We start from the raw sequence: 24,631 nt of genomic DNA on the forward strand, positions 1-24,631 counted from the left end.
CATTTCCTGTCATGAATCAGCGTCAAAAAGACAAAATGAATGACAGACTGCAGGGTGACTCCGGAAAAAAGTAGATGTACTAAATGGGACACATTCCTCAGCTTGGCCAGCCAGCCAGCAATGAAAAAAAACATGGCATGACTGATCCGACAAAATGGTCATAATCATATTATGACATCATGGGCGTAACATCATTAAGAAGGGCAGAACACTGGCAGAAAGGAAGCTTATTCTCTAGAGCACAAGATAACATCTGTAAAACAGTTTAGGCTGTAAACCTCTGCGCTGCGATGCTTTAGGCTTAAAAGAAAAGAGAAAATATGTTACAAAAAAAATGATCATATGAAAAATAAAAAAGTTTATTCCTGAAAGTTATTGTTTTCTGACTCGTCTTGCTTTCTCAAAAGCAACAACATGTCAGATAACTGTTTGTGTGATATCAGAGAGTCCAGTTTACATTAGAGGGGCAGCTATATTTCATCCAGACAGGCCACGGTTAGGACCATATGGTTATAGGACGGCGGCCTTAAGTTATTCCATCTGCATCAAGATAAGCAAATAAGATTACTCTTTCATTGTGCTCAGGACATCCTGAGAAAACCAGAACCGTTTCAGTATGTCACGTTGCTTTCATAGACGTCAGAGTCATGCTATAGTGAATGAATCTGGCTGTAAAAGCAGATAAAATCTATCGAGTAGTTACATTTGTGTGATGAGAGCATGTTAGTGCAGCAATGAGTACTACTCTCATAGAAACAAGTGATAGTTCAAGAAGGGGGACAGATTTAGCATGTCCAGTTGTTGGTAGTGTTGGAGAGGAGGTACTCTCTGAAGAGCTGAAGGTCTTCAGGAGGTTTTTAAAGGTAGAGAGGGACGCGCCTGATCTGGTAGGAACTGGTAGGACGTTCAACCAACGGGGAAAAACAGATGAGAAAAGTTTGGATTGTCCTGAGTGTACGGGTGGCAGAGCCAGGTGCAACAGTTGGGAGGTAACACATGTCTGTATAAGGGCATTCAAGTAGGTGGGTGCAGAACAGGAAACTACTTTGTAGTCAGCATTAGTGATCTGAATTTAATGTGGGCTGCTACAGGTAGCCAGTGGGGATCGCTGAGCAGCGGGGTAACGTGTCCTTTTGAACTGACCGAAGACCAGATGTGCTGCCGTGTTCTGGATCGTCGCTCCTGCTTGTACTTACTAGTACGATGTCGAATGGCTTTTCGAGGCAAGTGAGTGAACTTGGCCGTTATCCTTCCCCTTCTGTCAATGAGCTCTGTGAATCTGCAACACAGAAAACAATGACGATTGTTTAACACCGACAGGTGAAGTTGCAGTAAAGTTGCAGATTGCAACCAAATTAATACTCTCTCATTTCAGAAAAACTCTGTGAAATTCACATAAAAAGCAAAAGGCCATATCTAGATCAGTATTTGATTCACTCCATGGAAAAGGACCGCTCTTTCTATGTAAACATAAAAGGCTAATTTTAAGGCAACAAAAACACAACAATTCTTATACACAAGTTATTATACACTAATGAAAACAGACTAATCAATCCTGTATTACATTCCTGCAAAGAAATACTCCTCAATCTTACACACTGGACCTTTAATAATCACCGACAACACTCTACCTGGGCAACTCCTCTGAGTTTTTGTCTGTTTCTGTTGCGCCTCCAAGGACCTGAGGCTGAGACAGGGGAAGTGTGCGTCCAACCTGAGTCCCCTGTCCAGTCGCGGATGGCCTCTCTCTTCTCCCTGATCTTGCCTCCATTGGCACTGGAAATGTAACAGAAATTGTTTTTAAAATGTTTTGAATTTTGCTAAATTCAGCAAAGAGTTTATGTTGTGCTACTACTCACAGGTTGCGAAGGCTAAGTGTTGAGGTGTGCTGTGGATCTGTTCCTGCCCTGTGTTTTTGACGGACATGAGAGCCACATAGTAGTGCTGTCCAGGCGTCAGTTCACGCAGGGTATATGATCCTAATTTCCCATTGGGCAGGAAGCGACTCCTTGTATTCAACCCCCGGGTCACGTTGACCACAAAGCCATCTGGGACGTTTCTCGGGTGTCGGCTCCAGGTGATCAACGCCGAATTAGTGGTCACGTGTGACAGGGAGAGGTTCTGAGGGGGAAGAGGCCCTGAGGGGAAAATGTGGGTGGTCAGATTGTTTCATGGATGATGTAAAAAAAAATATTCTTTTTGTTTACAAAACAACACATCTAAAGCAATCACTACTGTATATACCCATTCATACTCTCACGCGAACAAAACTTAAACTAACACTAAAAGGTACCTGTTACGATTATTACATCAACTGTTTGATTTATACATAACATGGTTTGTCTATTCCATATTCGTGCCATTAAATGAGGCCTCCCCATCTAACTATACTTTGGTCCATGCTGCTCAGAAGCTAAACCGGGTAGGGGTATAATCTATAAATCCATTTTCAGCTTAACCTCCAAACTAGATATTAAATTTAATTCATTTTGAGGCTCCATTAACTAGAAATTCCCTTTTGCAGGGAACTGGATTTTACCGTGTTGTACTCTATAGACCACCTGGCCCCTATTTTCCAATTATCAGAAGAATTTGGAGATTTTGTCTCATCACTCGTTGCCTTGTCACTCATTCGGATTAGATTTTAGTTATTGGTGATTTCGATATTTACCTACATAAGGCCTCTGACTGTCTTAGTAAAGCCTTTTCTGCATTTTTTGATACGTTTGGCTCAGTTTGAACCTGATCGTAGCCGTGGGAACACCGTGGGAACACCGTGGGATAGAACTGTCTCATCTGCAGTATCGGACCCTTTCCTAATGAACTTTGAAGCGACACCAGCCTGTCCTTGTAATGCTGGTGCTGATGTTTTTACCGCTTGTCGCACTGGACTGTCAACTTAAACTGCACTTTCTGAACGATTGCCTGTCATCCTGAAAATATAATAACATTAATATAATATGAGTTTGTTGGTGCGTTCTGTTAACTCGACATCTATTGCATGTGTGTCCGTCCTAGGAGACAAATCTCTCCTCTGTGGTTTTTCCTGATTTTTCTTCCATTGTAGGATGTGTGTAGGATTCGGTGGCAAGTGGTAGATTGTAAACAAATTGTCTCACCCTCCCCTTAAAATGTGTAGGAGAAACTGTGAAACTCACAAAAAACATGCCACAAGAAACTCATTAGTGTCTGTTATATTTTATAAACTAATGAAAACATACCTACAGTATATTCCCCTAAATCGTACACACAAATGTTGAATGTTGTGATTGTGAAGCCCCCTAAAATGGTGATATCTATCATGTTATTATCATCCTCATAACTTCAGTGTAATATATTCTTGGCTGCTGATATGTAACCTACTTGTCCAGAATTGCAGAGGTCCGGCTGAGTGGCTGGTGGAGGGAAACTCATCCGATCTGATGCCACTTTGAGTCACAACATCCACCGTGTACATCTGACCGGGGAGTAACGAGCTGGGAAACACAAAGAGGCACACAAAAACATTGCACTACAGCAGACAAAGCCTGATAACCTGACACCATCATCATCCTCGCAACACTGTCAAACAGTGATGAAAGAGTGTCCTCTAGTGGTCTAAAGGTATATCACCCCCAAACTAACTCGAAATGCAGCACATCAAACAGCACCTTTCAGTGGACGGATAGGATACTGCAGGTGTGTATGATGCGTTCTGGGTTATCAGTGCAGAACCTGACCTGAAGGTATGCTCAGTGGTGCTCGTGTTGAGCACAACAGTCCGAGCCTCACTCCCATCTGAAGGCAGCAGAGACAAATGCACCCTGCTGACTGCTGCGTGACGAGCTGCCTGAACCAGCCAGCTCAGCCACACCTGAGAGGAGGTCACATTGATCACCTGCAGCTGCTCCACCCGCCGAGGTCCTAGCACAGAAACACACAGAATTACACATTTCAAACTCGTGTGAATACACAAAGACAAACACTTTCCGTGAACCTTACTGCTACATCATTAAAGCGTCTGCTCACTGGTGCGTATTAGTGCAGTTGCAGGCTGGCTGACGTCGTTGCTGTTGGTGTTTCGTTTGGTGGAGAAGGTGGAGATGTTGTACAGCAAGCCGGGCACAAGGCCTCGCATGACGTGGGTGGACTTCTGTCTGTCCAGGATGTCTGATTTGCGATTGCTCCGGCCCTGAGGACCGTAAGTGACGACGAACCCGCTGATCAGGCTGTGAGAGGGCTCCGGCTCGTCCCAGCGAAGCTCCACCTCGCTCTCCTCCACACGCAGCACATGGAGACCAGAGGGAGGCAACAGGTCTGGGAACAGTGGCAACCTTACATGTCTAATCCATACATTAAATAATTACAGAGTTGTCTTTGCAATACAGAGGATGAGCTACAGAGTATGGGGTGACGCGCTGATGTAATTTGGTGTGACTCTTACCTTTCTCACAGTCTTTGCCCGTGTGTCCAGTTTTGCAAACACAGTTGTAGTTGCCTCTCCTGTCACTCCTGCAGAGGCCACGGTTTCCACACGGCTGCAGTACACATGGATTCTCCACTAGGTGGTGACAAAGACAAGCAAGTTAGTACGATATGGTTCATGTGAATTGGCTTGAACTAACGCCAACAAAGCAGACTTGCGAGGCAGAGCAAAGTCACTTACACATCTGGCACTGGTCCCCAAAGAAACCATCTTTGCATATGCACAAATAATTTCGTCTGTAACCCCGACACGCTCCTCCATTTAGACAGGGGTGGGAATCACACCCGTCCTGCTCTGCACACAGATATTTACGGCAGAATTTGATTGCGGTGCTGTTAAAAGTGTGTGAGCTTTAAAAGTAAAGTAACAGGCTTGATTGAATGAGTACTGTACCTATTTCACAGCTCTGGCCTTTGAAGCCTTGTGGACACTGACACAAGTAGGAGCCAGGCTGGTCCTCACATGTCCCTCCGTGCTTGCAGGGTTCAGACAGGCATTCATTTATGTCTTAAGGGAGATAAAACACACATATACACAGGAACTACATATGTGTACACTGAATTTTGGCATGGAATATGATAAGATGTTGATCAGACTTTACCTGTCTGACAGCGCTTTCCACTGAAGCCGACAGCACACTCACAATGGAAGGATCCAACCTGGTTCCGACATGTACCGCCATTGAGACAAGGCTGTGATAGGCATTCATTGAGCTCTGTAATGAGTGTAAATAAAGAAATCAGTGACATTAACCTAATACTCCAGGATCATTCAGTGGTTTTGTGTGTCTGAGTGTTGGACACAATGTTACAGACCCTCACAAATGGGTGGCTGGCTCCAGTCTCCCTGAATACCACAGATGCTCTGAGTGGCTCTGGGCACAGACATGAAGCCTGAGTGGCATATATACACAGCGATGGAGCCTGGTGTTGTCGAGGAGAACTGGACCTCAGCGTGCTTCACTTGTGGAGGCAGCCCGCAGCCCAGCTCTGAATGCAAACACGTTGATAATGTCAACAGCGCTGCATAGTAACACAAGCTCACAAACACTGGCGGCTCAAACAAGCTCATCCTGGACAGACTATTGGCAACAGAGGTGTTTTTCATCCAGGCGCTCTGTTTTTGTCCTCCTAAAATTAGCTCCAGCGTGCTCTTACAGTGTGTAGACATGAATCATCAGACCTAATCAGGTCTTACTTTATATAGTTTATGCAGCCGTTCTATATCTGTAAATGCGGGGCCTCCGGTGCAGCAACACTGCTAAGATTATCTTCAGATGGAGAGCCAGTATCTCTACACTTCACAGCTCTGGATATCCCCCGCCACTTAATCTATTTGAGTTAACATTGTACAAACTTTAGCTCCGGACATTATTGTGTAGTGACACACAGTCTGCTTACCTGTGGAGGTTTGTACTGAGCTCCTGCTTATTTCACAGTGTCTGCCGCTGAAGTCCTCAGTGCATTCGCATTTGTACTTTCCTATGTAGTGAAAACACGTCCCACCGTTCAGACAGGGGCTGGAGGCACAGGGGTCTGGCTTCCCTGCAAGAAAACATTCACACTGAGGGTTATCACTGGCAATAACAATACTTTTATTGTCTTAGCTCCTCTTAGAAAAAAGCTTTACAGCAAGTAATTCTAATGATAAAACATAAAACAATAACAATAACACCAACTTGAAGAAATGATTTAAATGATATAAACACTAAAGATTCAAATGTAACAACTCCAAATTAAAGCCATATTAAAAAGAGGCTTTAATTAATTTAATTAAGAAGTGTTTGCTGTTCTCAGATCCATAGGGAGGGTACACCACAGAACAGTACACACAACAGAAAGAGAAAGGCGATGAAAGATGTTCTGTTGGAACATCAAAAAAAGTTTTAGAACTAGGTTCAGAAACAAATACCACACCTTGAACTCATCCCATTTCTGCATTTCAAGTACTTAATCAAAGGAAACATGCAGCTCTAATAAATACAGCAACGAAGAGACAGTTCTCCCCCTCAGAGTCTCAACTCCCTCCCGGTTTTCTCTCCTCTCTCACTGCCGACACTGAACAATCAACGACCCCAGTTTCTCCTCTCATCCTTTACCCATCCATCCCTCTACCCTTATCATCATCCTTCCATCCCTCATCCCTTCTACAGCACATCATCTCGGTTCAACTTTATCCACAATAAACCTGTCTAAATTTAAATCAATATTGCCGTGGTCTTTGTTAGTGAACAGAAGGTTTTCCTGATATAGTAAGATGATAAGGCTTTATAAACAAGTAAAACGACTTCAAAATCCATTCTGAAAGATTAACAACCACAGTGTGACAAGCAGTGGTGTAATGTGATTTCTTTGTTTTTTTTAGTAATATTTAAAGTCCTGGCTGAAGTATTCATAATAAATAATAAGTTTTCCGAAAGCCTTTTAAGGATACTTTAAACACTTAAAAGAAGAACAGACGAAGCCTTCAGTTTGCAGTGTTGGTTTGACTTGAGAAAGTCTGATTTTGGTGATGATCCTAAAATAAAAAATTATGTTTTTTGCATCTGGCGTTGTATTAGTTACCGTGAGTCGAGTGTGAAAAAGGTTTTGAATTTTACACAAGGCTGGCACTCACCCACTTCACAGTGTTTTCCAGTGAATCTGTAAGGACACACACATCTGTAGCTCCCTGCCTCTTCCTTACATGAGCCTCCATTGCGGCAGGGACCAGAAGCACAGGTATTGAGTCTAACTGGAAAGAGACACGGAGAAGGGAATCCTTGAAGTAGAAAACCAGTCTGGCTTTCAATCGTACAAAATAAATCTGTTCCAGTACATTTGCAATTCAAGTCAGGGAAAATAGCCTGAAAAGTAGAAATTATCATAAGCCTTTCAGCATTGTAATATTTCAAGCAGCATTACAAGTAATAGCATGTTTCCTGGTGCATTTGAAGCTGGATTTGAGCCTGAGCAATAAGTTTGAGAGATGTTTTGGTAAAGGTTCACATGATTCTTCTTGTGTTTTGATCAGTTGTGCTACCTTTTTCACAGTGCTTCCCCCAGTATCCGTATTTGCACTCGCAGGTGTAGCCTCCATCCCGTTCGTAGCAGTAGCCCCCATTCAGACACGGAGAGGAGTCGCAGACGGATCGGGGCTGTACTGAAAAACACACACCGATACTTGACTGTGTTCCATTGCACTGGGAAAACGGTAAATCCTATCCAAGCACACAGACTTGGTCCAACGTTCGAAAAACACAGATTATTTGTCATTTTATGATGGGATCAAATGCAAGAAATCTCCTCTGAGTGTTCAGCAGCAGCATGAATCATTCTGAAATGTCTCTCCACGTCGTAAAATGTAAACTGCAAATGTGACCATTCCTTTTAAAAAACACAAAGTGACACTTGTCAAGAGCAGTGTGTTTCAAAATGTGTTTGTCGCTATAGAAACCGGCTGCTCATGCAATGACACATAGCTGCAAAGTGCCGTGTTGTTGGGTTGGTGCCTGAGGCTCTTACCATAGGGGTAGAAGTCCTTATGATCTAGCTCTGCTGCACTGGTCTGACATGTGCACAGGTACGTCCCTCCATACTCCAAACAGGGGCCTCCGTCAGGACACGGCCTGCTGTTACTGCACGGCGTCTGAGTTACTTCTGAGAGGAAGGGATTTGTCATTTGACTTTTGTGATCTTACAAGTGACCCCAAAATATTTTCCACATTCATGCAGACACAAACCTCCTGCGAGACACTTTTTTTTTTTTATACGTTATCATACCTACCAAACTGACAGTAGAGTCCTGTGTAGCCTGAAGGGCATTCACAAGTCCCATTGCTGTCCACACAGACGCCCCCATTCTGGCAAAGACATTCCTCTGCAGACACAGGAGGAGAGAGAGAGAGAGCATGTGAGAGAGAGAAAGCTGGAAAGTTTGCTCGAGCTACTTGAAAGCAAGTAGTTACATTATGTTAAGTTTTTTTATTTTTTTTATTCCTACATGTAAACATTGGCAGAAGGTACAAATGGTCAACATGTGTACCATATGTTGAGCTTCTTTCATCTGCCACGCAGTAAACTATGTATTGATTCGCTGTCATTTCTCTTTTACAACAAAGTTCACAGGAGCAGAGGATTACCAGTCAGCACGCCGCACATCCGCTCAGTACAAATTGTAAGAATGTTTTTTATTTCCCTCTCCTTCCTAATTGCAAGCAGCCGATCAAAGGACGTAGCCGTATCGCAGCTAAGTGGCTCCACTTTGAAGTCCCGGGAGCTCAGTGGAGGGTATTATTTTTCTGATGATATGGAGCATATTTTGTGACCAGAACGTATGGCCCCCGAGGGCAATTAATGGATTGTTAATTTGCGAGAGACACTTTCATTGGCCACCTGTGCGGGCCCGGGCCCCTTTGATCTAAGAGCCTGATTAGGCACTTCTGAGTCCCACTACTTTCTCTTCCTTGGAGGATCATGCTCCTTTTTCCACTGTGCCTTCCAAGTGAGCCAGGCAGGAAAGTATTTGGGAGATTTAAGAGAGCCTATATAAGCACTGATAGTTATTTCAGCTCAAGGGTGAGAGGTAGCATGCATTTGCAATAGCTCAAATACTATTAAAGAGCTTTTGGTGGGGGGAAAATGCTTGCAACAACTGCTATCAGAGTGTGACACTAACCTCCCACTGGAGCCTGAATTAGCTTTAAAGGGCTCCGTGATTGTTTCCTAAAACAAATATAATAATACTGACATTAAGCATGATGTGAAATGACTTAATATGCGTTCATAAGCGGAAGGTATGAAGCATTAGTTGAGGATGATAGCGTTTTACATATTTTGTGTTCAAATTGCCCTATGGTTATGCAACCAGCAGCTGTGCTTGAAACTATAGTGTGGTGCAATGGCCGGCTTCCAGAGAAGCAAGTAGCGGTGTGGAAGCATGCATATTCCAACAGCTCTGTCTGAAGAAATGACCTGAATACCAAAGACCAGCTTTGACTCATAAAGAGGCCTTTTCAAGTCTAGACAAAGCACTTCCTCTTGTTGGTAAACTAATAAAATGTGCTATAAAACAATTATTCACAACATCAAGCGACTGGTTCCCGTAGTAAACTGGGCGAGGCCGTGTCAGTTTTGATAATTACAATAATCCATCATCACAGCAGCCTCTTCCAGGGCAGAGCTCCAAATTCCTGTGGGATAGCACAGCTCCTCTTTAAATACCCCAGTCTGCTTTCTACCTGCCCAGCTGCCTGCAGCGAGCAGTCAGCCGGGGCCAGGCGTACAATACCTTCACACTTGTCACCGTAGAATCCCGCAGCACATGTGCAGTTGGAGATTCCCGAGCTGGTGTGTTCACAGATCTGCTGCTTCTTGCAGTCTTCGTCTTCACACGGGGCTGCGTATGGAAAAAAAAACCAAAAAAAAAACACAGTGACAGGCTGAGGTGTAAGAATCAAGCGGCGTGTGGAAATATTTGGCTTGAGCTGTAAGCTGTACTTGCTTTTACCTGTTTGGTTTTCTGCCTCAGTTGAATTGACCTCAAGCACCAATTCTGAGAGAGGAAGACAGGAACGTGTTTTAAAGGGTTTGGTTCCTCCAAATAATAGCAACAAAACATATTTCCTCTCTTATCTCCGGTGGTATTTAGTAAGGCAGATGTTTTTGGGTTGGCAGCAGACATCTCAGAGACAGTTATCTCCAGAAGAGGGCAAATAAACCCAAAACCATCTGCATGACTAGATACCACTAACTAGAGGAAGATATGATATGAGTATATGAGACATGCCCAATATCAGCGTATCGGAGATATATTGGTATTGATGCATACTGGCTGATAGGTATCAAGAAATAGCAGGTTTACCATTACATAGTTTGTTCAGGTTTATTATTCAGCAATTCTTTTCTTTTCTTTTTTAGATTTAAGAGATTTCTATTGTTTAAAAAACAGACTAACGCATTTATGTTAATGTGCGAATAAAATCAAAATATATCAGATTTATTTTGCAATTTAGGAGAGCAAGGCTTGTAAGTAACAGAGGAAAAGAGATACTTTATTAGACTGACATGCAGCTAGGCTGAGATTCTGTGACTTTATTATTGTAAATTTTAGCTATATTGCCACTGCAAATGCGTTTTATCATACTTACATACAAACTGTATTTTGATGGCTGTTACTAAACTAAACTGAATTATTATAGTGGTGATTTTGGGGTTGGAAATCTGAGAGTCTTAAAGCAACGTTTGTTTGTTATGATTATATTACCTATGATCAAAAATTAGTGACCGAGCAAGTGCAACAGCACAAGACATGGCAGCAAACATTCTCTTAAAATTCTTTCGTTTCTTTACAGTTGTCAAGAGTTGTGACCCTATTAAATACTATAAAGGCAAATAAAATATGCTGAAAACGTTCACAGTAGTAATACAGCTGAAATCCTTAATAGCATTTGGTGTAACACTGGAGTGAAGTGACAGATCCAGCTCATTTAAACTTAAAGTTCACAGCCGTAAACACTTGCTTTGCTCTCAAAGAGGTTTGACAAGACTCTCCTTGTGCTTGTCCCACTTGGAAAAATGCGACATGACCTGAAGCCAAACAGAAAGGCAAAAAGTAAGATGTTTGGGCTACGTCAACATCAGGCACAATTCGAGTCACCTGTCTCGCAGAGCGGTCCAGTGAAGGCAGCGGGACAAATACAGGTGAAGTTCGCCACCTTGTCGACACACTCTCCTCCGTTCAGACAGGGCTGTGATTCGCATTCGTTGATGTCTGGTGGATGAACAAAAAAAAAAAGAAGAAGCTGATCCACTGTTGATTCAATTCACACTAAGATTTAAGATTTTTTCAGTGTTCACATGGAAAAGCAAAAGGTTGCTGTCTAAGACATTGAGCCGGATTAAGAGCACTGAACTTCCCTTCTGAAAGCATAGAGTTTCATTGACCAGGTGTCTGGTATTAAGAGCAATCCCGTCTCATGTAGATACAAAGATTCATGAACTGTGCAGGGTCTGATAATTTAATTCCCCAGCGGGTTTAAGTTTCATCAACAATCAATCACAAGAGTGAGATTAGTAAAGGTCTTTATGGAAACTGAACTGACTTCAGTGAACTTCCTCACTGTGGCTCGTTGCTACATTGTGTGACCCAAGAAAAAAAGAAAAAGAAAAAAAGACTTGTTTGCAAATGAATTCAACCATAACTTCAACTTGGACCCATTTGTCTAGGTAGACTTGGAAACTCTTTGGATAAAAACATCTGCCAAAATGACTGAGTTTGATGTAGAAAGCAGCAGAAAATATTTCCTCCGGAGGAAAGATGCCTACTTTCCCCCCGGAGTGTGAAAAACCCAGCTCACCTGTCTCGCACAGGACACCAGTGTAACCCAGTTCACACACGCAGGTGAAACTGCCAGCGCCTTGTACACACGAGCCGTTGTTGAGGCATGGCCTGTCTTTGCACTCGTCAATGTCTGTAACACACACACACACACACAGGGGGGACAGAGAGAGACACGATCGTGGAATATTTACTCAGCTGATTAATATATCCGCCACACTGCTCCCCTCACTCTGCAAGTATGTGCTGCTGGCGGTGAAAGGTATGAGAAGAGGTTTGATACATCTCCACAGGCTGGACTGTGGGAATAGGCACAGAAGCTCCAGAGAGGCTGGACCGAGATATTCAGAAAGATTTTGTGAGTGTGAGTGTGTGTGTGTGTGTGGAAACTGCTTAATGAGGCACAAAAATACTTTAATTAATCAGAGTTTTTCCTGGTCTTCGGCCTATTTGAGCATGCAGAGGGTAAGAGGAGAAGTGTGGATTGATGTACATGTAAAATTTCAGCGTGTTTCGGAGCCATTTCTTGCTGTTGTGTTAAACGATATGCATGCACATGCGAGTCTTATCGTTTCCACAGCTTTGAGGCAAAGCATTCTTTGTACCTGTTTCACACTGAATCCCAGTGTATCCGGGAGGACAGTGACAGATGAAACTATTAATCTGGTCTTCACAAGTGCCTCCGTTCTGGCAGGGATATGAGGCACACTCGTCGACATCTATGGAGACAAACAAAGGAGGTAGTGTGACTTTTTTAATTAGAAGAAAACATCTGGCCAAGTTAGCAAGTAAAGTAATGTCCGAGGAAAGTGCAACAGATTGGCATGAAGCTGATACAGGTATTAAGGAGTGTCCCTTTGGCAGGTCGGGTGAAACCGAGTATTTTATTTATTTTCAACATTATTTTTCCTGGCTGACCTCAGGTAGACAGGTATTCATTCACAGTGTGTGGCGTGTGTGTCAGGCACAACAGAGCAGGAAACGATGTCAACAATAACTCACTGATCTGGCATCGTCGGCCGGTGAAGCCTGCCAAGCAGGAGCAAGTGAAGGAGGGGTTGCCTGTAATACAGTCGTCGATGCACTGGCCTCCGTTCAGACATGGTCGCAGGTGTGGGCACACTGATGCTGTAGAGAAATGTCAATGAAACAAGAGTCCTAAAAGAAATAAAGACAGCCAGGAGCAGAAAGCTCTTAGAAAGACGTCTCACCAGAGTTATTGCAGCCACCCACTTCCACATTTGCGTCATCTATACGGAAGACCCATCTGCCTGGGAAGCCCACGTTGGTGGTTCCCTCAACGTTCACCACATCAGCTGTGCGTGAGCCGGGGATGTTGAAATAGCGCTTGCCATCACCGGCATTGAAACCTGCCTGGGAAGAGAGTAGCAAAGGAGGCAGACATCACAAAAGATGGCTGGATTAGAGTAAAGACACCTGACAAAATTAGGCTGAATCCTCCCGGACGCAGCTCATCAGCAAATAACCATGTGATCTTACCTGTGCTGCAATCCCTCCCAGCCCAGCCAGGTTTCCTCCACTGCTGGCATGCATTCCTGTGGTCCAAGTGATGTTATTGTACTGGAATATCGTGAAGGAAAGCTCTCCATCTGTAATAAGCACCACTTGGAAAGTATTTACCTGCACACAGAAGAACAGGCTTGGTTAAACCATTTCCTGATTTCCACGAAATATGGTAATAATGCATGCATCGGACAGTCTGCTCATATTAATGGTACAGATTCCTAAATCTCAGTCGGGCTAGAGACTCCTAGAATGACACAGAATAGTTGTGATTTGTAACCACATAGAGTATTATATCACAGTTTTAAACATTAACAATGAGGCTGTTTCCTGGGATTTTGAGCTTATCTAGGCCAGTGGTTCCTAGAAGTTCCTCCCTATTGGATGAGGGTACAGAAGGCCTATCCTTAAGTAACACCAGTGCAGCTTGGAGTGATAGAAGCTGGATCTCTCAACCATTTATTCATTTACAAGTATTTCAACTGGTTATTATCCATTCATCCATTTTCAGCAACCACTTATCCTCATTAGAGTCGCGGGGGGCTGGAGCCTATCCCCGCTGATAGGGCGAGAGGCAGCATGCACCCTGGACAAGTCGCCAGTTCATCGCAGGGCACATAGAGACAAGCAACCATTCACACTCACATTCACACCTAGGGGCAATTTATAGTCACCAGTTAATCCTGAAGTGCGTGTCTTTGGACTGTGGGAGGGAGACCAAGAGAGAAGCCACACAGACTGTAAAGCTTACTTTGGCTTCTCTACCAGCTTGTTAACTAGTTTTCATACACTCTCAGTGGCAACAAACAGATTTAAGATGTTAGAAAACTGAGTCAAGTTGGTGGGAGGTATGGCACACTAGTGTATTTTAGCAGACAGCTTACTAGATATCGTGACTTTTTAACTCCCGTCCTAGAAGAAAGAAGTATGTTTACTGGAGAGGTCAACTGAAATTTTACACTGGAATCACTGCCCTGAAGGTACTTCCATAGAAAAACAGAAGTTTTTGAGCAATAACTGCATGGCAGAGGGAGAGCTGTACAGTAAAGTGTGAGTTTATACCGGTGTCATGGAATTGCCTCCAAAGAAAGTAACTTGAAGCCACGTAGAGATGAGGACCCATGTTGCGTTGAAGTTGGGGAACTCTGGAAAGTACGTCTTGACATCACCTGAGGCCCTCCTCAGGATGGAAGGCTCCTTGCTCTCTCTGTAGAAGACTCTCCCAGCTCGACGGTTGTCCACATCAGCCCAGAACGGTGCCACAACCCTTCTGTCTCCGGCGATTGGAAAAGCCACAGGTGTGAACTGAGACACCTCTCTCAGGAAAGATACCAAGCCATTGTTGTTAACCTGAAGAGGAGAGAGATGAAGTTAGAGTATCATACAGTGATATATTTTGTCCGAGCTGTCAGATGAAGCCACTGTGTGTTTGTAGGTTGAAGGAGGGTTAGAGTGGGAGTGTTAAGGAGTAGAGGCGAAGGTGGACAAACAGAGGTAGTCTGACCTTGTGGTGCAAACAGCAACATGGAGCAGTGGACGCTCCCATAACGGATGTTTGCACTTCTCATGTAGCAAACAGACACTACTGTTATTCCGTGAAATGACGGCAGCTGAGAAAACCAAGTTTCTGCTGCTCACGCACCTGCAAAGTCATCACACCGTGACGGACGTTCACGGCCTTTAAATCCACAGATGCCTGCCAACAGCAAAGTAACCAAATAAATGAACCCATCGTCCTCTCGTCCACATATCTCCTCTGTGAGAAACGCAGTCAGCGCTGTAGCTAAGTGCTGCACTGTGAAATATAAACCTTTGAAAAGATCAACTTTAAAAAGGTCAGTGTTTGTAGTGTATTTCTGAAAGGAATTAGGTAATTTATTAGTTACTGAACTGAAAATAATCATTCATCAATCATTCTCTCAAAGGTTAGCGTTCTCTGGTGTTGTCTGCTTTATATTATTCCAAATTTGGTGTTGCTAAATTCTGGACTGCTGCTCAGACAAAACTGCAATTTAATGACAATTGTGGTGGGTTTTTTTTACCATTTCATGACATTTTATGACATTTCATAGACAAAGCAATTCATTTGATCATAGATTTATAGTGACGATTATTGTTTATACATACGTTATTATACATCTTTACATCATAAAGCTGCATTCATTGATATTTTTGGCAGAACACGCTGAAGGTCCAGTGTGTAAGATTTAGTGGCATTGAGTCGTGAAACCCACTGAATACCCCTCACCTCACCATCCCCTTTTAAATGTATGTATGAAAAACGAAAAGGCCATATCAAGAGCTGTTTTGGGCTGCAGTAGAAACATGGTGGTCGATCATTTACACATCCAGCAGAGAGCACATCTGTGAAACGCACAGTAAGTTCCATATTAACTCTACTCTTACGAAACAAACAAACAAAACCAAAAAATCAGCTTAAAGGAGGAAATGGATTTCAAAAGTGCTGCAAACTAAAGGCCACAGAACCAAGACAGTGTATGTCTGTAACAGAGAGTTTCCTGCCAGATAAAGGAGGCACCATGAGTTGTGGAAAAAGGTACAGCAGGAAGTAAATGAGGGATGTTTCAGGGTGGGATGGAGGTTATTTAGGGGAAAAAGTTGTGCAGTGAAGGAAGTGCCAGTAGAAGAAGAGTGATAAAGAGATTTCTAAAGTAGCTCTTAGCAATTCAGCAGTGTGGAGTCACACATACAAATATTAGGTGGTCTGCGACCAACCAATGCAATACATTTTGACTCAACCTGAGTTGAGAGGAAAGTTCTCCAGGATGAAGGGTTGAGTCTCAATGAAAGGCCTTCATTCATTCATTCATACATGACTTCTGCATATTATCAACAAGGGGAGATTCTTCCCACCGTGGCACCTATCCTGTTTCCTCTAATCGCTGGCATGAACTTTGCATCTCCTGCTTTCAAGCCGAGTGGCATGTGACAGTGACAAAGCAACATCAGATGGCTCGGCTTTGCTCCCTGCATGTATAAAAACCATAATTTGAAGGACTTTGCTGTAAAAACAGCGGAGGAAGTTTTGTTTGGCACGGCACGGGGGCTAAGTTAATTGCCCGACCACAGTCTTCCCCTCTGAATCAGCGTGATGTGGTGAGAACGTGGCTGATGTTGGGGAAAAAAGAGGACTGACTGCAGGGGCTGGGCCCAGGGGTCAGCCAGAGCGCCATCTGATACTGGGAGAAAAACAAGAGAGAGGGCACAGGGCTGGATGAATGGAGGGGTGTACATGAACTACAAATCTCCCACACCCACATACCCACTAATGAGAGACCTGTGGTGGCAGCGGTCTGGACGTCACCCATCTTACAGCAAAATTAGTGTAGAAATCATGCTGAACACTAAATAGAGTTTATAGTCCAATACTGGAATATGTTTAATCGTCTAATCCAATATCTTCTAGCATCTGGAACGGTTTAAACAAGTGTATTTCTTACTTGTTAAGATTTTTTAAGGGACCACTTTGACATGGCAATGACCTTAGAGGAATTTAAACTGAACTTGGGACCTTTTTTTCTTGCTCCATATCACATATTTTCCGTCTTCTCATGGATTTCAACAAGGCTATAACTAGTACAGAGATCCAGTGAAGGGTGGTTATGCATCACACTTATGTGAGAGAGTGAATGGGTTCAGAGCTGCCTTGTGTTATGTTGTAACATGACCAAGGTCAGAATCACAGGGGAGAGAGGTGCGATCAGTCAACCTTGTAAGAAGCATCTCTCTCCCCATATTTCTTTCTCTCACTCTCAGTGGTGCCACTCCACTCTACAACTCCCTTGTTATTTTTTGGGAATTCTTCGCCGGATATATCCAGGATTTTGCTTGGGTGGTTTTCTTTAGAGCCAAGCAATTTATGGACTAAAATAAACTTTCATCTGGCTTAAGTCAAGCCAAAGCAAACCCCTGAATGAAAAAGGTGCCCGTGGATCAACTCAGGAAAACATTCGTTTTCCTTGTCAAAAAACGGAGGTTTCACAGTTACAAGTTTGTCCAATTATTTGACGAGACCGAAGGAAGTGACTACAGTGTGTGCAATTGGCCTGTCTCCTGAGCCCTGGCTCACCTTTATCTCCAAAGAGTTTAGATTGAGGCAATAAATCCTGTCTGGAACAGTGTGAAAGGACATTAACACATCCTCCATGGTGCAAATGCTGTGGAGGTCTGCTGTCAAAAGATGTGAGTGTTTGAAATGCTGTAATAAAGACAGGTTAAATGGGAAATTCACTGAAAAAGTGGAAGAAAGTTAAAGGCCAAAATATGTTAACACGCTGGCAAACCAAAAACATGACTACTAATGATTGTATTTGAATACATTTGAATAAAGTTGTAGGCTTAGCATCTTAATTGAATAATTCAGTAGTTTGGGAAATGTGCTTATTTGCTTTGTGGTCGAGAGTTAGATGAGAAGATGTACCAGACTATTTCTTGGCTGGGTGCAGTAACTTTCTGAAGTCTTGTCGTCACTGTAAGCTTAACAGGCAACCAGCGGAGACTCCAGGAAGTCACTGTGCCAGGCCAAGTAATAGTCTGGTACCCCTCCCGTAAAACCACAACTTGTTGTTTTTACACAAACAAGCTTCCAGTGTTCGTGCTCAGCTAAGCTAACCATCTCCTGGCTGAAGCTTCATATTTAATGGACAGACATGAAATGAGAGTGGTAAAATTTCTCTTTGTTGATTTATTTAACAGGGACAGTGCACATTAATGAGATTGCTGTAAATGTGCCAGAGTTAGCAAAGAGGCCACAATTAGGATATCAGTGTTACTTTGTGCTGCATTATTAGACGCTCACTGAAACAGGCATAAAAAAAAGGCATGCAGGGTATATTAAATACATAAATCAGTCTGACAATAAAAGCAAACCCGCAATAAGAGGGCATGCATGCAGACACATGAGTGACAGATATAAACAGACGACTGCAGACAGCGAGGGAAGTTTAGTGAGATGCAGTTGTCTGTGCTGACAGAGCTGAGTGCAAACTAACCATTATTTAAATGAGCTCTAAATAAACTGTAACTGTACTGCAGGGAGTTCAGACTTACTGAAATGAAAACACGTTTTCACAATGGGATAATGAAATCCCCTCTTGCTGCACCTCTTATGAACTGATATGCAGCTTTCTTATGTTAACATTCTTAGCGGAGAGAGGTCAAGCCATATATAATCCTGTACATAAGACAAACATCTACATATTTAATCAGGTTTTCCCAACTCAACAAGTTATATATTTTAATATTGGGCAATGATGAATATGTGTGATGAGTTTTTGTCAAGTGTTTATTTATACAAAGACTGTAATGATGTGTGTTGTTAGAGAGTAGTGGTGCTGGCCTGCAACCAGGCTGCTAAATAGTAACTGATGTGGGAAAAGACCACAGAATGCATGTACATCTTAGCCGCCTCTGTTGACATGTAATTTTGAATGAACCTAAGCGGTTGAATTTGACCCGAGCTTTTAAAGTTTGGAGTCGATCACTCCATAAAGACATCTAGCTCCACACTAGAACTGAAAAACATCTGAGCCACATTTAGTTGCTTTAACCGTGCTGTGACATGAATAATAAAGTTTGTGAGTTTGTTGCAACTTGCGTCATACAGCTACCATGTACGTAAAGTGCAACATCTGTGTTTGGATGTTGGTGTCAGAACATACAGAGGGAAAATCATTAATATATAATGTAAATAGCAATGGGCCCAGGATAGATCCCTGTGGGACACCTGTGGACAGACAGGGGGCAGCTGATTGATGATTCTGTACTCAGACATACTGAGATAGATTTAACATATATTATTCTAATTATTTAATTGTATCCTAAGATAATTTGAAGCTAGATAACTTTAAATGACTTCTTGAGGTTGAGAAACACAGCTCTGACAGCACCACCTTTATCCAAAAGAGATTTGATTTGTCTGTTAAAAATCAGTTTGCTGTTCAAATGACAGATTATTTGCCCAGCTACAGAGAAATTCTCCAACCCTTGAGACTGTAGGTAAGATGTTGATAGACCTGTAATTACATGTAGAAAGTTCTGAATATTGGAACAGCCAAGTTACAAAGACTTTGAAACATTTCCTGAGAAATCGAGAAGTTAGCAAATTCAGTAAAGGATTGGTTAGCTTTCTCTTGAGATCACCGGATTTATCGGTTTCCTTTTTACATTATGCATAGTCTTTCCAACTACACGTGGATCTATTGAACTGAAGTCAACAATATTCTGTGGTTCAGTCAAGTCAGTGAGTCCCAGTGTCCGGGGACTCAATGGCAGACAATTTGTGATGTTTAGGGCATCACTTTGTTGCAGCTGAGCTGGTAAGTTGTGTGTTTTTTCAGCTGATACAGAAATGGATGAATGATTGTCATAACTAAATTGTGTTTTCCACATCCAAAGTTTGGTGGTTTAATTTGATCATTGGTTGATCAGATCAGCATTGTTAGCATACTATAAAAGTTTAGGAGTGGGTTGATGTCAACAGGTTTAAAAAGTGAACTGAGCAAAAAGCAATTGATGTACCGAGAAAGCTGTGACTGCACCTACTTTACCTGCAGCCATCTTGAAAAGATTTATACATTTCAATGTAAGAAAGCGAGTAAATGTATTTCCCAAAATGTTCCTTTAACATGCATCATTTACTTTAAAACATAAAGCCTTTTTCAGACGTTTTAAAGTACGTGCAGAAATATCTTGTTATCTGTTTCTAACATCACTCAGTCACATCTCTCATCCCACACGTGCATATAAAAAGCACTCATGCAGAGTACAAAGAATAAAACTTGATGCACACATCTTTGGGCCATACATAGTGGTGAGTGAAAGCGAGTGAATGAAACTGCACCAACTCCAAGTGTTGAAGCTCTTCAGAGGAGCAGATGAGCACTAGCAGATGTGCAATCTTTAAAGAGAGCAGTCGCATTGTAGCACGTTTTTGGCAGGATTGTTTCAAAATGCATTCGAATTTTGTTTAAATGTTAAATTGCAGACGACCTTATACACGTATTCAACAAGCCCTAGAAAAGCTTGAGTCTTTCAACAGTCCACGAGTTTATAGATCTACAATAAATGCCTTTGATCATAACCATTTATTCTCACATCTGCTTTTAAACTTGTGTTCTTTCGTCTCTGACCTTGGACATCCTCCTTCATGTTCTTTACGCTAGCCATCCGTAAGAGTAGTTAATCCGTGAACTGCATTGTTTGGAAGCCCGTAAGACGCTTTGCAGATACATCTGTGTTCTGTTAAAGTGATTGGTCATTTCTCAGATAAAGCAGCCGGACGGTTCCAGGGGGAAGACCCCTGCCATGTTATCTGAGGCGTGGGAGGAGGGAAAGGGGGGACCTGGAGAAGAAGGAGGAGGAGGAGAAGAGATCCCAGCAACGTGTGAAAACTCTCAGACACAAACCATAACAGGGGGACAGCTTGGTTACCAGGAGGCAGAAGTGGGACAGGGAGAACCCATGTCTGTAAAGGGATTCGATGGGACGTTAGAGTCCACTACTGCATTTGTTGATCACAAATGCTAAAAATAATCTTCAGGAACTATCTGCCTTTGTGGCTTTAGTGGTTTTAGCGAGATCTGCTGTGAAGGTGCGTGTGCTGCTACACAGAATCACTTATGATAATAAAGTAAGGCAGCACCGGCAAACCATCTAAAAACAGTTTGGTTCGACAGCTTCCATGTGGCGGTAGCCCAGAGGCATGGAACAAACTCCTGGAAGAAGAAAAAAATCATACAAATTTAGCTTCTTAGCTGCTTACTGAAATATTAACCGTTCAAAGCAGCTCTCTGGTGGCAGAGATCACCATGTGGCCATGTGTGCGCTCTTTTACAGCAGATGTTTAATGGATTCAGGTGAGGCATTTAAAATGAGCGTGACTGTAATTTCAAGTGCCTGTCACAATGTGTTATGCCTTGCGTGACTACAGAATTACAGGCCAATGAGATGCAGAGTGAGCTATGGGATATCACATCACAACTAGCGCAGCACATTTCAGCACGAGGAGCGCTCAGATTTTTATCTCTATCAGATGATAGTTCAATCTTAATTCAGCAAGCCAAGCAACCCAGTAACTTGTCTTATCTTGTCTAATTTGTGTATCATTATCGTTACAGGAGGAGTGATGCGCTGGAATTCACTGCAAAACTCGCGAGAGACACGATTTGACAGCAGTTGTGATGTGTGTGTAAGTTTATAACTCTTACTCAAACACTGCACTTAAAAATACTGTGTCACTGTCCATGCACTGTGTGTAGAGTTTTAAGAATGTCTTCATCGGGAGGCTGACCTCACCCTGTTGGCGCAGATGCTTAGATTAGAAAGACGACCTTTGACCTTGCCCACTGTTGCCATGGTTCCTCAGCCTCCCCTGCCCATGGTTTGAACAGGGAGGAGGCAGGCGGGGCGCAGAGCGAGGGAGCGAGCGAGGAGGAGGCGGAGGCGGAGGAGGAGGAGGAGGGGATTCGGCGAGCGAACGCGGATGCATAACCGCAACAGGTGGTGTTGATTTAAGGGAGTTCTGCCTTTCCATGTGCTGGAGCTGAACCCAATACATGACAAAGGCAGATCAAAGTGTGTTTCACTGTGGTGCGCGAAAATCCTTGTCAAACCATTCTGCTTCCTCCCATGAGCACTGTTTTTCTCTCTCCGGCGTGCATATTTTCCCCCCGCTCTCTCTGAAAAAGAACTGCTCACAGATGCTTCGCGGCAACAGTAAGAACACAAACTGTCATTTCCTTTAACAGCTCATTGTAGACTTATTAGTACAGGGCTTACCACTGTTTCTACTAATAGTTTCTCTCTCGGTGCACGTGAGAGCCCTCAGAGTGCGAGGACGGCAGATGTAAAGTGGAGAGAATGTCACGGAGGATTGTGATTCAGCCCGTGGGGGGAAAACACGATATTCTACAAATGAGGTTACACAGTAGAGCTTGTGAGCACTCACAAACATATACAAACTCTCGAAGGGCACTGCTATGTAGTATTTGGCTGTGTGCCAAATTTCATCTCCCTGAGGCTCTTATACGATCCGCACCATGTCACTTTCAATTGCCAACTGCCAAGTGCATGCACACACATACTCTCTGACATATAAAGACATAAACACACACACACACACACATCAGTAAAAACACACTGCTCTGTACTCACATAGAGTCCTGTGTGCCTGTCTCCAAAGAAGGGGAAAGCAACGGAGATCTCCACGAGCCTGGAGCCTCCGTCGTCCTGAGCGATGGTCTGGGAGTCCCCCTTGTCCTGGCCAAAGGGGTAGAAGTCCTCCAGGGGCACAGCGGGTTCCACCCCAGGCAGCAGGTCCAGGGAGAGCAGGGTGCAGAAGCAGGGCAGCAGGGCTCGCAGCACCAACACCATGGCCTCAGCCACCCAGGGATGGAGCTGACAGCAGGCACCGCGGAGGGGAGGGAGGAGCACACACACCTGAGGCAACAAGAGCAGAGCAGAACAGGACAAGACCGTACGTTCCACCTCTCAACCACAGCAGTCTGAATCCTCCCCTGACTGCTCTCTGGCTCTGCCTCTTTCTCTCCTCACTTGTCCTTTAGTAGTGAACTGGGCTTCTTGTGTGAGACAGGGGAATACTGTAGATTCCTTGCATTCTGCTTGCTGCTGGGTACTGCATGAGCTACACTCCGTCTCACTGAAATGAAACGAGGGAAGGAATGAAAGAGGGGGAGCAGCGTGATTCAGCTGAGATGTTTTTTTTTTTTTTTTTTTTTTTTTTTTTTTTGAACAATCCAGCGATTTGGTCCCTGATGGTCAGCTTAGAAATATCCTCAATAAAAGCTCTATTCTGCCTGCCAAAGGAGTTCTTTCAGTTTTGGCCCCACCTCCCCCACAGGGATTCACTACCTTGCATAATTAACTCCTTCCAGCCAATAGCTGAAAAGAGGCCGGTAACTGGATAACCACTGGGCGGATCTATGATAATCAAAGGGCTGCTTTAAAGAAACTCTGACAAGATTTTCCCCTTTCAGTGAAACTCCTACTATGTACAGTTACCAAGGCATGCAAGGTTACACAGTGAGAGGACATGTGTGTGCACTGTTGTGAATTCAAAGAAAGAGATAATCACACAGCGGATGCATGCGTGGAGAACACAACATATTTGTGGTTTCTAATCAGCAGAGGGAAAAACCACATATTAGTTAAAGATTTTAAGGGTTGTGAGGGATTACAGGAGAGATCACCAGTGAAACTCTCAAGGAATGATGATCCCCACAGACCTTGGAGTCTGCATTGATCTTTGAAAGAAAACACTGAAGACAGCACTGGCAACAGAGAGCGAAGGTCATTCTCTCACCCACAACACTAAATCCACAAAAGGCTTTTAATGGTGCGAACCAAACGCCAGAACTCGCATGCCACAAAAAGGGCAGCGCTGTCCTTCTCAAAGTTCACAGAGAAACTTTTTTTTTCCATAACAAAATTGTGTGGCCAGCAGAATAAACATCATTATCAAATCTCAACATCTTTCGCAAAACAAAACCGAATAATTGTCCTCTGATACACCCAGTTTATTCAAAACAATCGCAACCTTTGCACACAGCACCATTGATTGAGTCAAACACATAATAAAATAAATGAGTCACACTATAGTATCTTTATGACATGACCTGAAACGCTAATAAATCACAGCAACAAACCTGCAAACAATTACTGTAAATATTTTGATATTTTTCTCATAACACACACAGTGATTATGACATATAAAATTGGTACATGATCAGTATGACAAATGAGTACATGGACAATCTTAACAGAAAAAAAGCACCAACTAAGGAAACCTTTCATCACATTGTTTCCTAAAAAAAAGAAAAGAACAGAAAAAAGAGACTCAGCATAAACAGACGCAGCGAGCCAGAGGAAATCCTTAATCCAATTTGGCACATCCAGTCCACTCATAAACAAAACACTCGTTGTTTGTTGTTGTTGAGTTTTCCTGCAGATTAATGTAATCCGGTGTGCACATGTGCATGGGTGGGAGTGAACGCCTCAGGAGTGTGTTCGTGGGTGTGTGTGTGTGTATGCTTCCAAATGTGAACGCAGATTGTAACGTAATGGGAAGCAGCCCAGAGGAGCCATGAATGAGGAAGCCAGAGGTGCTACATACTGTACGTCACTGTGGGGTCTCTGCCTACACACCGGGTTGCAGCATCTGATTGAAATAGGCCTGTCGTCTTCTCGTCTCCTGATCGAGCTGCTCTTTCAGAGTCAGCAGCTATGAAGAACAAAGAAAGAGAAGAAAGATTAATCACACCTCAATTAGACGCAAACCTGTCGACC

The 24,631-nt window shown here is 43.2% G+C and overlaps 2 protein-coding genes across 5 annotated transcripts in view; both read right to left on the minus strand.

The window, feature by feature from the left end:
* sned1 (sushi, nidogen and EGF-like domains 1) overlaps positions 1-24,549 on the minus strand; it is a 30,314-nt gene extending 5,765 nt beyond the window's left edge. Inside the window, exons 1-27 of one of the 3 annotated variants that reach the window (XM_010739817.3) lie at positions 24,491-24,549; positions 22,481-22,765; positions 14,369-14,656; positions 13,283-13,423; positions 12,994-13,156; positions 12,785-12,910; positions 12,388-12,501; positions 11,802-11,915; positions 11,102-11,215; positions 9,953-9,997; positions 9,734-9,841; positions 8,231-8,323; positions 7,969-8,103; positions 7,487-7,606; positions 7,082-7,198; positions 5,866-6,009; positions 5,281-5,454; positions 5,067-5,180; positions 4,859-4,972; positions 4,646-4,759; positions 4,424-4,540; positions 4,009-4,296; positions 3,720-3,903; positions 3,364-3,476; positions 1,860-2,138; positions 1,632-1,776; positions 1,197-1,279 (exon numbers count right to left, since the gene is read on the minus strand). In XM_010739817.3, coding sequence (XP_010738119.2) covers positions 1,197-1,279; positions 1,632-1,776; positions 1,860-2,138; positions 3,364-3,476; positions 3,720-3,903; positions 4,009-4,296; positions 4,424-4,540; positions 4,646-4,759; positions 4,859-4,972; positions 5,067-5,180; positions 5,281-5,454; positions 5,866-6,009; positions 7,082-7,198; positions 7,487-7,606; positions 7,969-8,103; positions 8,231-8,323; positions 9,734-9,841; positions 9,953-9,997; positions 11,102-11,215; positions 11,802-11,915; positions 12,388-12,501; positions 12,785-12,910; positions 12,994-13,156; positions 13,283-13,423; positions 14,369-14,656; positions 22,481-22,699 — 3,766 coding nt within the window. In that variant the 5' untranslated portion in view covers positions 22,700-22,765; positions 24,491-24,549. Of the gene's footprint in view, positions 1-1,196; positions 1,280-1,631; positions 1,777-1,859; positions 2,139-3,363; positions 3,477-3,719; positions 3,904-4,008; positions 4,297-4,423; positions 4,541-4,645; positions 4,760-4,858; positions 4,973-5,066; positions 5,181-5,280; positions 5,455-5,865; positions 6,010-7,081; positions 7,199-7,486; positions 7,607-7,968; positions 8,104-8,230; positions 8,324-9,733; positions 9,842-9,952; positions 9,998-11,101; positions 11,216-11,801; positions 11,916-12,387; positions 12,502-12,784; positions 12,911-12,993; positions 13,157-13,282; positions 13,424-14,368; positions 14,657-22,480; positions 22,870-24,490 lie in introns of those variants that run through there. The other 2 variants (XM_019260313.2, XM_019260314.2) reach the window with 2 other exon arrangements.
* Positions 22,897-24,631, minus strand: part of crocc2 (ciliary rootlet coiled-coil, rootletin family member 2) — a 31,516-nt gene continuing 29,781 nt past the window's right edge. The window contains exons 37-38 of one of the 2 annotated variants that reach the window (XM_027289961.1): positions 24,459-24,566; positions 22,897-22,985 (exon numbers count right to left, since the gene is read on the minus strand). In XM_027289961.1, coding sequence (XP_027145762.1) covers positions 24,483-24,566 — 84 coding nt within the window. In that variant the 3' untranslated portion in view covers positions 22,897-22,985; positions 24,459-24,482. Of the gene's footprint in view, positions 22,986-23,043; positions 24,567-24,631 lie in introns of those variants that run through there. The other variant, XM_027289960.1, reaches the window with a different exon arrangement.

Source organism: Larimichthys crocea, chromosome XVII (assembly GCF_000972845.2).
Source record: "Larimichthys crocea isolate SSNF chromosome XVII, L_crocea_2.0, whole genome shotgun sequence".
NCBI lineage: Eukaryota > Metazoa > Chordata > Actinopteri > Sciaenidae > Larimichthys > Larimichthys crocea.